At 38.1% G+C, this 15,483-nt stretch overlaps 1 protein-coding gene across 1 annotated transcript in view; it reads right to left on the minus strand.

Annotated features, from left to right (window-relative positions):
• The window catches only part of FSIP2 (fibrous sheath interacting protein 2), a 96,756-nt gene extending 94,256 nt beyond the window's left edge, over positions 1 to 2,500 (minus strand). The window contains exons 1-2 of the mRNA XM_045558790.1: positions 2,352 to 2,500; positions 1,912 to 2,037 (exon numbers count right to left, since the gene is read on the minus strand). Of these exons, the coding sequence (XP_045414746.1) occupies positions 1,912 to 2,037; positions 2,352 to 2,450 (225 nt within the window). The 5' untranslated portion in view covers positions 2,451 to 2,500. The remainder of the gene's footprint in view (positions 1 to 1,911; positions 2,038 to 2,351) is intronic.
• Positions 2,501 to 15,483: the final 12,983 nt, after the last annotated feature.

Genomic DNA, 15,483 nt, shown 5'->3' on the forward strand with positions numbered 1-15,483 from the left:
CTTTAAAGAAACCCATTCATTAGAGCTAGGGCAACCATTTTATTGTCAATTGAAATAATCGTTTTCCCTTAAAATATATAAATATAAATATAAAACATTACTTCATCAAGGAGATTAAAAGAGACAAAAGAATCTCACAAAGTCCGTCTTCAGAAAAACTAGTCTGGTGCAAATTAATTATTAAATGAATAAGTATGAGGGGAGTTAATGTAATAAAGAATAGAGATAACAACTTTTAAAAAAGTAATAGATGAGTAAATTAATGGTTGACAGAGAAAATGACAATACAATAAACAGTATATATTTGAGCAAGTAAGAAAGAGGCAGAGCTAAGTTTATACCCTAAAAAGAAATTATAACACTTGTAATGGAATAAGTTTCAAGCACCTTTGAGCAAATCAAGTTTGTGTGAATGCCACTCAAATTGTGTGAGGTTGGCATATTTTTAGTGAGCTTGCTTCATTCTAGTAGAACAGATTTGTTTTCAAAAAGGGAAACTATATTTTTTTCTAGAAACAACACTTGCTTTAAGAAATCATGTTTATTAGGTGTTACAGACTGAATTCACCTAAAATTCAAAATTCATATATTGCAATCCTAATCTTTCATGTAATGGCATTAATTAGGTGGGGCCTAATTAAGTTGTGAAGGTGGAGCCCTCATGAATGGGAATAATGCCCCTATAAAAGAGACCACAGAGAACTCTCTAGCTTTTTTTCCACCATGCAAGGATGCAAGAAGAAGACTGCAGAGGGCTCTCACCAGAACCTAAGCATGGTGGCACCCTCCTTTCAGACTTACAGTCTCTAAAACAATGATAAGTAAATTTCGGTTGTTTTTAAGCCAACTGATCTTTGATACTTTGTTATAATGTCCTGAACTGACTAAGATATTAGGCAAGTATCAAATACCAAGGGGTCTTACTTATTGATGACATCATAGACATCAGAAGGGTAAGTGGGTCATTTAGAATTCTCCCTTGTAGAACTTTTTGCAATAGTTATCAAAGCAACCACTCACCAAGAATGTACTAAACCTCCTTCAGTGTTGGCTACTTAGTCAAGGGCTAGGGTGGTTTGGGGGTAGGGATAGCACTGAGGACTAAAAACATAGAAAAGTTTGAGGGAAGTACAGTCTGTAATCCAGTATGATTAAGTGTCGAGTGAGATCATACAAACCAAGGGTAATGTGTATACCAGGTTTGGGGGTAAGGCAGACAAAAGCACAAAAGTATTATCATGGTATCCATGGGTAGGTATAAAATACATCAGCTGGAAGTAGCTGGGGCTCTGGTTGAAGAAAACACTGGATGGGAAGGCTGGGGCAAATTATGGCATCTCCTCATTGAGGCATGGCCCTCTTTCATTAAAGTGAAGTTAAAGTACTAAACATATAACTGATTTTAACTCCACTTTTTTTCCACTCCAGTTTTTCCACTCCACTTTTTTGCCCACCCTGTGAGTAGAATTCAGCTCAAAACAAAATCATAGACATGTTGAGAATCTAGTCCAAGTTACTATTGATTAAAATCCTAACACATAATTAAATGGCAGCCAATACTGATAATCTTTCACCTTTCAAACATGTTTTTAAGTAAATCAAAACTCACTAAATAGTTACATATAAAGTTTTATTATAAAAAATGTTAATACGCTTCCATAAATTATAAATTAAGAAAGGACTGAGAATCTTAACTTTCTAGCCCATGATTCTGTCCAAACCATATTTGATGAAACTGCTTGATATGCATTCCTAACAATACCTTCAGTTAGGTGTGGATTGGATTATTTTTTTTTCTGTGAATGTTAGTGCAAATTCCCTTAAATGGATTTTGTATAATGTAGCCTCTGAATTTAACAGCAAGTAGTAAAGGGTAAAGAAACTAATGTAAGACAACAAAAATTAGTTTACCTTTTCACTTAAATTCGTGGTAAAGAATACAGTGTCACTACCTGGGATCACAGGCAGCTTGACCCCAAGAGGCAGATCCAGTAGGTGATCCGGTCCAACCCCCGCGAAGTGGTTTTTGTGTACGCCCTGTCAAATACAATCGGGAGTTTTGCCTTACTTTTTAGGTGGTACTTGTTCAGGCCAACCAACTCCCACTCCAGCGAAAGAAACAGAAAAGTCACACAGTCAGGGTCGAAGGGGCCTGGCCTGCGGGACCCCCCTGAAGTGCTCCCGCCGCCCAGGGCATCGCTCTCCATGCTCCGCCCCAGCCAGTTGCGGCCCCTCCGGGAGCCGCCGCCACTACTGCGCGGCAGGAGGGAGCAGCGGCCGGACGGGTACGAGCCGGGGACCGTGTCTGCGAGCCGGGCCCTGCGCTCCCCGCCAGCCGTGCGGCCACTCACGTCTCCACATTGCTGGCTGGCGGCAGACAGGCCGCTGCTGGCCGCCCTGGCGGCGGCGGCGTTGGCAGCCTTGGAGCAGGCGCTGAGGTACAGCTCCATGGCGGGCCCAGGCCCCTCTGGCCTTCCTCGCACCCCTTCCCGGTCGCCCCACCGTCCCGACCGGACCGGGAATGACCAGTGAACCGCGTCTCCCAGGCCACCCTCGCGCCGCGTTCCAGGTTCCCAAGGGCAGGGCCCCAGAAGGGCGGAGCCCCTCCCAGCGGGCCGCGGCTCCAGGGGCTTGAGCTGCCCTCAGAGTTGAAAAAATCAGCCCTAGCGGCCTGGCCTAAGAGGGAGCACAGTGGAAACTTCATTCCTCCCTGAAACCATCACCCTTCAGCCAGTCCTAACTAAAACGTATAAAGTTTTGTTGGTGGGTAGCTGGCTGATTTCTCATAGCAGCCAAGGAGCTCTGGTTCCGTTCCATAAAAATTCATTTGTATGGCTCTTTCCACATCTTCCCCCTTACAGACATTGTGACCATACTCCATCCCCAAGCTAGGTCCCACACAGTGCTCATTTGCTCTCCTGTAGGTTCATTGCTTTCCTCCTGCCTCCTCCCTCCTCTAGTCGTCTTTTTTTCCTTTCAAGCTCTCTTCACCTCTCTCCACACCTTTATTTTATTTTATTTTATTTTTATTTCAGCATACTATGCGGCTACAAATGTTCAGGTTACATATATTGACCTTGCCCCACCAAAGTCAGAGCTTCAAGCGTGGCCATCCCCCAGACAGCAAATATACCCATCCTCTCTTCCTCCCTACCATCTACCCGACACCTGGTGAATGTTATTGCTATATGTGCACTTAAGTGTTGATCAGTTAATACCAATTTGATGGTGAGTACATGTGGTGCTTGTTTTTCCATTCTTGTGATACTTCACTTAGCAGAATGGGCTCCAGCTCTATCCTGGATAATACAAGAGGTGCTAGATCACCAGTGTTTTTCGTGGCTGAGTAGTACTCCATGGTATACATATACCACATTTTCTTAATCCACTCATGTGTTGATGGGCACTTGGGTTGTTTCCGCATCTTTGCAATTGTGAATTGTGCTGCTATAAACATATCACTGCTTTTTTTTAATTCCTTCTCTTTCTCTTGTCAACCATCCAGCCAAAATTTACACAGTGCCTGACTTCTTTGGGCCAGTCATTGAGATAGGTACTGGGATACAGTGCAGTGAGTTAAATATGGGCCCTGCCTTTAAGAAGCTAGACTCAAAGTTGAGGGCAGAGACTGTATCGATTTGCCAGGAGTTTGGCCTTAGCTTCATAAATTCTTTGGCCCACTGCTGTTCCTTATTATTCCTAGACCATCTAATAATAACACCTACCATTTATTGAGAATTTACTAATTCCATATACTGTGCTAAACACCCTTTTAAACATTTATGTCTTATAACAGCCTTGTCAGTAATTACCCTTTTTGTCAAAGATTAAGGAAGAATGATAATTGCTATGAAATGGTGGCCCTAAAGGCTTTTTTCTTAATCAGTACAGTTTATTCTGTTTCTTTTGATCCACTCATGTCCTTAGGACTCTTAAATTTGAAATCTGAGCCTGGGATATAGTTTAGGGGCAGGTCTCCACATGGATGTCCCACAATCATCTCAAATTCAAAGTACTCAAATCTCAACACACACATACACACACACACATTCCTTTCACCAAAACAGGAAAAAACAAGGGCCTCCTTTTCCTTCCTGCCTTTCCCATCTCAGTGACAATAGCAGCATTTACTGAAGCCAGAAACTGGGGAATACTTCCAGATACTTTACTTTCCTCTTATCCTCTACATTCAGTTGATTCCTAAAGCTGCCACTGATTTTATCACCAAAATTAATTGGCCCCCTCCTGTCTATCCTACACTACTTCCCCAGTTAAGCCACTCATTGGATATCTGTGCCATTGTCACAGTCTTATAATATCTCTCTGCCACCATTTGCCCCCAAAATCCATCTTTTATCAAATTTTTCTTTGATGGAAAACTGACCATTTCTCTTCCTTGCTTTAAACCCCCAATTGCCCTCAGAATGACTTAACACAAAACATGCAATATTAATAAATAACCTCTGTTACTTGGTTCCTATATTAGTACCTTATTGCTGCTGTGGCAAATTACCACAAATTTGGTGGCTTAAAATACCACAAATATATATATATATATATGTGTATATATATATATATATATATATATATATGTATATTATAGTAATGGAGGTCAGTAGTCCAAATTGAATCTCACTGGGCTGAAACCGAGTTCTTGAGAGGGCTATCTTCTTTCTGGAAGCTCTAGGGCACAATCTGTATCCATGCCCTTTCACATTTCTAGAAGTTGCTCCTTTCTCCCACTTCAAATCCAGCAACGTAGCATCCTCTAATCTTTCTCTGACTCAGAACTCTGCCTCCCTCTCTTCTACAATTGAAGAATCTTTATGATTACATTGGAACCACCTAATGTAGGTGATCCAGACTCATTTATTATTTATTTTAAGATCAGCTGATTAACAACCTCATTTACATCAACTATCGGCTACCTTAGTTCCTCCTTTCCATGAAGCATACCATATTCAAAGGTCTTGGAAATTAGGGCATAGACATCTTTAGGTTTCTATCTATCATACTGCCTGCCACAGCCCTTTTCTCCCTTTCTGAGACACAACTCCCCTATACATACCAAAATTGAACCTCAAACAACACAGAACTGTTTGTGGTTAGTTCCCTACACCAGCTGTCACCAACCTTTTTGGCACCAGGGACCGGTTTCATGGAAGACAATTTTTCCACAAACCAGAGGGTATGGGGATGGTTTTGGGATGATTCAAGTGAATTACATTTATTGTGCAGTCAAACCTCTCTGCTAATAATAATCTGTATTTGCAGCCATTTCCCAGTGCTAGCATCACTGCCTGAGCTCCACCTCAGATCATCAGACATTAGATTCTCATAAGAAGCACACAACCTAGATCCTTCACATGTGCAGTTTACAGTAGGGTTTGAGCTCCTATGAGACTCTAACGCCCCCATGATCTGACAGGAGGTGGAGCTCAGGCCGTGATGCAAGCAATGGGGGGAGTGGCTGTAAATACAGATGAAGCTTTGCTAGCTACCTGCCACTCAACTCCTGCTGTGCAACCCAATTCCTAACAGGCCACGGACCACCAGTACTAGTCTGTGGCCCAGGGGTTGGGGGCTGTAACCCTACATGGAGCCTGCTGATTCATGATTTTATGTCTTTGTCCATGCTGTCCCTCCTCCCTTACAGTTCTTTGCACTTCCTTGCTTAGCTAATTTCAGTCAGCCTTTAAAACAACTCAAGTGTTATTACCTGTGGGAAGTCTTCCTGACAAGTTCTAAGCTTTTGACAAATTCTTTTTCTCTGTGTTTCCGTCATTGTTAGCATCTTCACATTATAGCCAGAATATCTATTTACCTGTCAGTCTCCTTTTACTAGAATGTAAACCACTATATAGCAGAAGTTGGCTTATTCAACCTTATTAGCACAGCATCTAGCATAGGGGCTAGCAAGAACTTAGTGAACCCTAAGTGCATTTTTGTTTCCTGACCTAGTTAGACATGAATGAGAACCCACTGAAGGACTTTAAGCAAAATCTTATTTTAGAAGAACACTCTGGCAACGCTATGGAGGTGGGTTTGTGGGGGTGAAAGTAAAGGCCTGGGAAACTTCATGACTTGTAGTCACATAGAAAATGTATTTGAGAAACATTTAAGAGGAAATATTTTAAAACTTTGGGCTCCTTCTCATCTCACCTACTGTAAAAAGAACAGAGTTGGAAGGAATGGTTGCTGTGGGAATTTGACAAAGGTGAATGAGTAGCATGGAGTCTGGAGGGAATAGGTAAGCCAAAAAAGTAAACCAACTCTCAATAAGTAAATAAATAAACCCACATTGAACAGGAGAGCTCTGTTTATAAGGAAAGCAATTGGAAAGGGAAACGTCTAGAAGCTGAAAGCCTATGGTATTTATATGTAAAGAAGGATTTTTTGTATTCTTAGAGATGTTAGAAGAATGTGTCTCTGAGATTTTATGAACTTTGAAGGTCTTTTCGAGCACTTTATTTATTGTCCTTTGCTACATAACAACTTATTCCCAAAATCAATGATTTAAGCAATGATTTATTATTTATCACAGTTCTCTGAGTTGTCTGGCTGCTCTTTGAGTCTGGGCTGGCTTAGCTAGAGCTGGATCATCTAAGATGGGTTCACTCACACGTCTGGGCCCTCAGCTGAAAAGGCTGGAATGGTTGGGTGGCTGGACCCCCTATGTTCTTGTTATCCTCCAGGAGGTTAGGCAGTGCTTTTTTACATGTAGTCTCAGGGGTCCCAGCATCAAAAGGAGTCATGAATGGGCTTTTGTACTTTACAAGTATTTGAGTGCATCATATTTGCTATCATCACATTAGCCAAAGCAAGTAACATAGCCAAGTGGAGAGTCAGCGTAGAAGGGAACTACTCAACGGTATACAGTAAGGCTCTCATCCTTGGGGGTCATTGCTGTAAGAATCTATCACATCACACTCTGATCCCAATGATTTGTGTTCCTACCATATTTAAAACACACTTACCCCTCCACACACTACCAAAAATCTCATTCAATAATTTATCAGACTTAAAATTTAGTATCTTGTAGTCTATAATTATGTCTAGGGGCAGCTCCTTGGACTCTGCGTTTGTTAATTTGAAGACCTGTGAACTTCAAACCAAGTTGCATTAATACTTTATAGATGAGTAACAAATTTCCCCAAAACTTTAGGCTTTCAGCATTAATTGCTGAAACAACATTAATCGCTCTTTTTATCTAGTAGTTTCTGATGTTTAAGAGGTTCAGATGAGGCACAGAGGAGACAGTTTTTCTCTTCTCTATGACGTTTGGAACTTCAGCTGGAAGACTGGAAAGCTGATAGCAGGAATCAGCTCTTTCTAAAGTTAACAGTAAACAGCTTGCTCCTTTTAGGTCTTACTTTTAAGAACTATTAGGCAAGACTAGAATAGTTCTAAGTCTAGGGTTAATTATTGCTCCATTCTGAGACAAGAACTTTCTAAATACTGTACCCAATGCTTCCTCAATCAGGAGATTTTCCAGTCTGGCTTGTGGAAACAAACACTGTTTTCAGCTCTACGTGAAAGCCCAGCACTCTTTTTGAGTCGTTCTTTCCATGCCATAGAGTAGTTTCATCACATAGTATTCTGACAAATACGCAGGAAATACTCAAAGATGACATAATCCCTCTAAGAAAAACCAGAAAGTTTGAAAAGTTTTAAGTCTTCTTTCCAGAAATATATAGTGATGATTGCAATGTAGTCTAACCAAATACCTGAGAAACAAACAGGAAAGGAAATAGAGATACACAAATCTATAGTAATCAAAGTGGAATGCTAGAATACTGTTAAAGGCTGTGAATTAGGTATAGGTAGCTACAACAAAGGGCAGAATAATACAGACCCCATCAGAGAGATATTAATATAAACAGCATTCTATAAGAGTGTATTAGTTTATTAGGGCTACTGTAACAAAGTACAACAAACTGGATGTCATAAAACAAATGATATTTATTCTCTCACAGTTCTGGAGCTTGAAGCCCACAGTCAAGTTGTTGGTAAGGCCATGCTTTCTCTGAAGGCTCTCTGGGAGAATCTTTCCTTACCTCTTCATAGATTTTGGTGATCGATGGCAATCCTTGGCGTTTTTTGATTTATAGATATATAATTCTAATTTCTGCCTCTGCTTTCACGTTTGCTTCTGTGTGTGTGTGTCTCTGTGTTCAAATTTCTGTTTTATTACAAGGATACCAATCATTGGACTAGGGCCCATGCTAACCCAGTATAACCTCATTTTAGCCAGATTACATCTATAAATATTCTGTTTCCAAATAATCTCATTTTCCAAGGTTATGAGTAGACATGAATTTTAGGAGGACACCATTAAACTAAGACCAAAGTGTTACAGAACATTTTTCTGTTGGGGTTAGATTAATATATTGGCATTCTAAAAAAGGATTTGTCAAGGATATTCATTTGACAGAGGGCTCAAAATAAGAATCTATGTAGTAATAACAAAAATATAGATATCAGAACCTTCATGATATATGTGAGTTTCTAAATGATCCCAGAACTTGTAGAAAGAGAAGATGGAAAGAAATCAATAAACTTCCTTTAATTGAGTCAGTAAAAGTAGGCAAAAAGCATAAATGAATATCACCCACCTGTACTCCCTGGAGTGGTCTATTTCTGCCAGATAAAAGCTTAGCTTCTAATGAGTTACTGCTTCTGATTAACCACTTCTTCTTAAACTGCTGACAAAACTGACTCAAAATTTTGAAGTAAACCATCTATAAAGATGAATAATTCATCAAATGTCAAGTAACTACTAAGTGAAGTATCACAAGAATGGAAAAACAAGCACCACATGTACTAACCATTAAATTGGTATTAACTGATCAACACTTGTGTGCACATATAGTAGCAACATTCATCGAGTGTTGGGCAGGTGGGGAGGTAGGGGGAGTTGGGTATAGTCACATATAATGGGTGCGGAGTGCACCATCTCTTGAAGCTCTGACTCAGGTGGGCAAAGGCAATATATGTAACCTAAACATTTGTACCCCTGTAAGATGCTGAAATTAAAAAAAGGAAAAAAAAAACATTTTTTTTGTAATTTGTAAAAATCCAAGTGAAATATAAAATGAAAAGTAATGTTAAAACATAAAAATATTTCCAGTTTAGTATTAAAATTTAAGGTAGCCAGACATACAGCACATCACAGGTGGAGAAAATTTCTTGGTAGTAAAAGGCATTCGGAACATACAGCACAGTGTTAGTAGTATAGATATAAGTGTTAAGAGTGCCTGGGTTTAAATCTTGTTCAGTTCAACTCATGGCTTCAGTTTCCTCCTCTCTAAAATTATACCATCTAATATCATTGATTGAGAAGCGTCATCTGAAACAGTGACTAATTTAAATGGTGGGCAGTTATCCCCAGGTCCATGTTGTCCTAACTATTGTCCCATGTTTTCTAGCTTAAAATCATAGAGAGAGAACTGGAGAGGCTGGACTTTGTTTTTTATACTTTTATTTCTTTTCATTATAATTGTTGTAGTACATTGCCCCCACAGTCTCAGTCTCTGTTATCACATGTTAAATGTGTTTTGGGGGAAAAAAGTTTAAAAAAATAGCTAGAAAATATTTTTCAAATATTTTTCAAAATGGGCATTTTTGTTTTATTAATCAAGTAGCTGCAGTTTGTTTTTAAAATACCCACCTTATCTATTTCCAAAAACAATACAAAACATAGAAGTCTTTCAGTTTAATAATTTTATATATAAATGAAAAGTAAACAATTTACTATTATATATACAATTTACTATTATATAACTGTCAGTAAAATTATGTTAATATGAATGATAATATCTACTACTTATTTAAGGTCTATTGTAGAAAGCTTCTAAAATGATTCCCAATGATCCCTGCCTTCAATATTCATTTTCTTACATACTCTCTAACACTTAGAAGTGGGCTGGACCTAGTGACTTACTTCTAACAAATAGAATATGGCAAACATGATGCAATATCACTTCTAAAATCTTCCTTCTATCTTGCTCACCTTCTTCTACTCACTTGTTTGCTTACTGTGAAAGAAGCCAGCTACCATGTCATGAGCTAGCTATGAAGAGGATCATGTGGCAAGGAACTGAGGCAGGCCTCTGGCCTATACCTAGGGAGGAATTGAGGCCCTCAGTCAAATAGCCATTGAGCAACTGAATCCTGCCTACAACCATGTGATTGGAGTTGGAATCAAATACTCCCTCAATCTGGCCTTCATTGGAGACCTCAACCCTGGCTGACAGTTTGAGCATAGCCTTGTAAGAGATCTTGAGCCATATGCACACAAAACCTGCGCCCACACCTACACATAGAAACTGTGAGATACTAAATGTTTGTTATTTTGAGTTGTTAAGTTTTAGAACAATTTATTATATAGCAATAGATAAGTAATGCTTCCTGTAATATGTACTAGTAGTCAGCGAGCAAAGTACGCAGTCCTTTCTCTAACATTGTTGGACCGTTATTATGATCTCTATTTTTCAAAGATGGACTTTGGGATTAGAGAAATTAAATGTTTGCCTGTTATTATAAAGCTTTGAAATAGGCTCAATTATAAGAGATCATTTTAAACAAGCAAACAGTTCTTTCTCCTTACCATTTTTTTGAATAAATTTATTTCTTACATCTTAAATTTTTAAAAACTATGTACATATTTTCTTTGGGATGTTGGATTTCACTAGTACAAAATTAGAGAAAATAATAGAAAACCAACATTAAAACCACCTGCTTGTATCCTCATCATCTGTACTGTGTACCTGATCCTGACAAAGCCTGACAGAGGCATGAAGGGCAGGTTATAAAAAGATTGATGTATTGATTTCTCCACTTGATTCTATCTCAGATGTTAAAGATACAATCCCTAAACTATTTTGCATACTTTAATAATCCATTACAATCCCATTTATCTATTTATCAAAATCCATTTTTGTTTTCATCCATTTCAGTAATTTTCTGTGCTTAATACATATGAATGTAAATTAACTATATAGTATATTAAATACTAATTACTAATTTCTTTCTTGGCCCCTAAGAATTGACCACCTCTCTCCTCATTCTAGGGTAAATAGATTTGAGCAGCATGTCCATGGAACTCATCCATGCCATCTGGAAAGGAAAAAGTTAAGCAGGATTTCTGCAACACATTCTCTCCATTCCCTGGGGGTGCTTCAGGGAGAGAAAGAAGGCAAGTGGCCTGAACTAATCCTCTTAAAAACATACTAATGACAAATCACCCAGCAAGACAACAATAACAACCATAAAGTTTTTGCTAGCAAAAGAGTGTTTTGCTATGGGATACTTTTACCAGGATGTGCTTAATTGTCTAAAATTACTTAGGGTAAACAAACTGAAATATATGGATGTATGGATAATGGCTCCTTGGAAAATGTTATAAAATTATGTAACTCAGTATAAAATATAAATATTTTGTAACTTAACTGGCTCCTTCTGTGCTAGTGAGGTAATTGCATAGAAAGTGCATCTGTTTGCCTGGGCCAGAATGCGTATGACATGGTATTAATATGGTAGGACTTAGTGAACTGCACTAGACATCCTGGACCTCTCTTTGCTTTGCCTATGTTTTACAGTTACATGTATCCTTGAAATTACTCGTGAGGCTTGATACTGGATAAGATCTCTAAGCCTATTAGTCTGAATTATCAATCTGATCCTTTATGGCATCATAAATTCCAAGATGTATTGATTTCTATGATAGCTTTTCTCAAACGTTATCCTTCTATCAGTTGATTTAATCATTTTTGGTATTCCTAGTGGCATAGGAAGCACATTTTATCTTGGTAAATTAATATACATTTGTGGGCAAAAATCTACACAGTAAAAAGAAAAATAATTCACACTTTAATTCTAGATCCTAATACTCTCAACTCAGAAGCAAACAACAGTAGTTTGTGTATCTTGATATACTTGTAAACATATTGTTTCACGTTACACTTTTCACTGAGCAATATATCTTGAAGATCATTTCATATGAGCACAATGGGATTTAATTTAGTTTATAACCATACATATGTAGTATTTAATGCTGTAATTACCATAATTTATTTAACTAGTTTTCTATTTATGAATGTTTACATATTTTATGTTATAAAAATTCTATAATAAGCATCCTTTTACCTAGATTCCTGAATTAAAGGATATGCCCATTTCTATGTTTTTTTAAAATAAATATTGTCATGCTTCCCTCAAAGCAGGTACACTAATTTATCCTTCCACAAATTGAGATGTGAGAAGGTATGTACTTGCAGTTAGTGTCCTCTTTCTGTTAAAATAGCAAATAGAACTTTCTCGTAGGTTGTGGTTTTAGGTAATGGCTAAAACTAGTTTATATGATTATTTTTTGGTTTCAGAGATAATAGAGATTCCCCTCTTCTTTCCTTCAATTTTCACTCTGTATTTTTGACCATGGTAAAGAAACTTTTATTCTGCTAACTTTAAACAAAATCCCTAGACAATTGTCAGTTGCTTTTTAAATTATATTAGTTTAGGTGATAGATAAAAGGACCAAAGGTGATGAGTAAAAGTGACCAAAATGCTTATTATGGACTAAACTGCAAAATTTTATAATTTTTGTTTTATAAAAATCAAAGCAAAATTAAATAATCACAATAAATAAAATGTATATATTTGACATAAAAATATACCACAAATTGAAAATGACTTTGCAATTATCTGCTTGACTGTGCACAAAAAATTTAACAAAGTGGGTCTGAGACTGCTCTCTTTTAGAAATGCCTACCTGCACAATTTGGCTTTGGCCGGTACCTGGGAATTTGTCAGTTTAACTATTCATAAACTGATAAGGCTAGTTCATTGTGCCTACACTATTTGTATTAACAATGTGGTTTATGCTGAATGCCTGCCATATATCTAGGAGTTTGAAATTTTGGTATTTACTAGGAGCAGGTACTTAATATGATCAGCCCCCATAAAAACCTTGGAATCTGTTATTGGATAAATTATGCCTCCAAAACTTTATGTGTTGAAATCTTAATTCCCAGTATCTCAGAATGTGACAGTATTTTCAGATAGGGTCTTTAAATAGGCAGTTAAGGTAAAATGAAGTCATTAGGATGGGCCCTATTCCAATATTACTGGTGTCCTTACAAGAAGAGGAGACTGGGACATAGACCTGACCAGAGGGAAAATCATAAAGACATCAGCCCTACCAACACCTTGATTTCAGATCTGTAGCCTCCAGAATTGAGAGAAAATAAATTTCTGTTGTTTAACCCATCCAGTCTGTAGTACTTTGTTATGGCAGCCCTAGCAAATTAATACAGCCTCTGAGTCTCTAACAGGCTTCCCTTGGCAGAAACATTGCATACATTTTACTGCACTTTTCACTGCCTAGGAAAGGAGTGTTTGGTGTGTTCTCCTATGGGAGGAAGAGAACATTCCAAGACTGTGTATGGATTTCTACAGACTTCATCTGTGTCTTTTTCGTTTGTTAATCCTGTTGTATATCCTTTCACTGTAATAAATTTTAGAAGTGAACACAACTTTCTGCAGAGTCCCATGTGTCTTAGTGTTAGGTCTAGGTGGAGGGCAAGCAGGTGGAAAGGCAGGTAGAGGAAGTGGCTAAAGGTGGAGGGTGGGAACCAATCAGAATGCAGAAAAGAAACCACAATATCAGATATTTGTGGCCAGAGACTTTTTCTTAGACTGAGCATGTGCAATGAGGAGGTACTAGGGACTTTAACTGACCTGAGGCTCATTACCATCTAATTAGCATTTTCCCCCCACCCCAGTAGGTTTTTTTGTGAAGGATTCTGGGAAGATGCATGCATAGAAAGGAAATTGTTGTATATAACCTCAACCTGTTATGTTATGTAACCTGTTATATAACCCCAACATGTCAATCACCAAAGGCAGGAAACGCAACCAATCCCACTCAGGGGCAAGGCAGGACACACTAGTGAGTATATAAAAGACAATGTGTGCTAAGACTTGAGTGTCCTCTCCATTCATGGAGAATGACTCGTCTCTCCCTCTGAGATGTACTTTCACTTTGCAATAAAGAATGTGCGTGTGGGATTGCTTTGTGTTTGTGATCACTCTGTCATCGGCTTAACTCGGTACCAGTACTCATTCCTGACACTGGGAACCAAGGACCAGGGAACACTGAGGCAAACCTAACATTAGTGAATCACTAAAAGTCTGGGTGGTGGTCTTAGAAATCCCAGAAACACTGACCCAGCCAATATAGTATTCTGATGAATAGTTTTGATAACCAGAGTAGAGTTTTTAATTATTTAGCTCACAATCACTCTTCTTATTTGGGTGAAATCCTGAATATATGAATCTTGGTGGGCATTCAGCCCCCCTTTTGGATAAATCTAAAGATGGGGTTCTGCATACAGTTATAAAAGGCTAAAAAACAGAGTCCACACCTCTCATCACTCACAAAAATTGATTCATAATGGATAACAGACTTAACCCTAAGGCATGAAACTATAAGAGTTCTAGAAGAAAATATTGGAAAAACTCATATAGACATCAGCCTAGGCAAAGAATTTATGAAGACCCCTAAAACAATCACAGCATCAACAAAAACAAATAAACGGGACCTAATCAAATTAAAAAATCTTCTCCACAGCCAAGGACACAATCAATAGAGCAAATAGACAATCTACAGAAGAGGAGAAAATGTTTGCATGCTATACATCTGATAAAGGGCTGATAACCAGGATCTACAAAGAACTCAAGCAAATCAGTAAAATCAAACAACCCCATTAAAATGTGGGCAAAAGACAGGAATAGAAACTTTTCAAAAGAAGATAGACTAATGGCCAAAAAAACTGTGAAAAAAATACTCAATGTCTGTAATCATCAGGAAAATGCAAATGAAAACCACAATGAGATCACCTAACTCCAGTGAGAAATGGCTTTTATCAAAAAATTCCAAAACAACAAATGCTGGCATGAATGCAGAGAGATAGGAACACTTATACACTGTTGGTAGGACTACAAACTAGTACAACCTCTATGGAAAGTAGTATGGAGATACCTCAAAGAACTAAAAGTGAACTACCATTTGATCCATCAATCCCACTACTGGGTATTTACCCAAAGGAAAAAAGGTCATTTTATAAAAAAGACAGCTGCACCCAAATGTTTATAGCAGCACAATTCCCAATTGCAAAGATATGGAAACAACCCAAGTGCCTATCAATACATAAGTGGATTAATAAAATGTGGCATATGTATACTATGGGGTACTACTCAGCCATAAAAAAAAATGTTGAACTAATATCTCTTGTATTAACCTGGGTGGAACTGGAGACCATTCTTCTAAGTGAAGTATCACAAGAATGGAAAAACAAATACCACATGTACTCACCATTAATCAGAACTAATTGGATAACACTTACGTACAAATATGAAAATAAAACTCATCAGAAATCAAGCAGGTGGGAGGGGAGAAGAGGGGTAGAGTAAATTCACACTTAA

Source organism: Lemur catta, chromosome 8, assembly GCF_020740605.2.
Source record: "Lemur catta isolate mLemCat1 chromosome 8, mLemCat1.pri, whole genome shotgun sequence".
Taxonomy (NCBI): Eukaryota; Metazoa; Chordata; class Mammalia; order Primates; family Lemuridae; genus Lemur; species Lemur catta.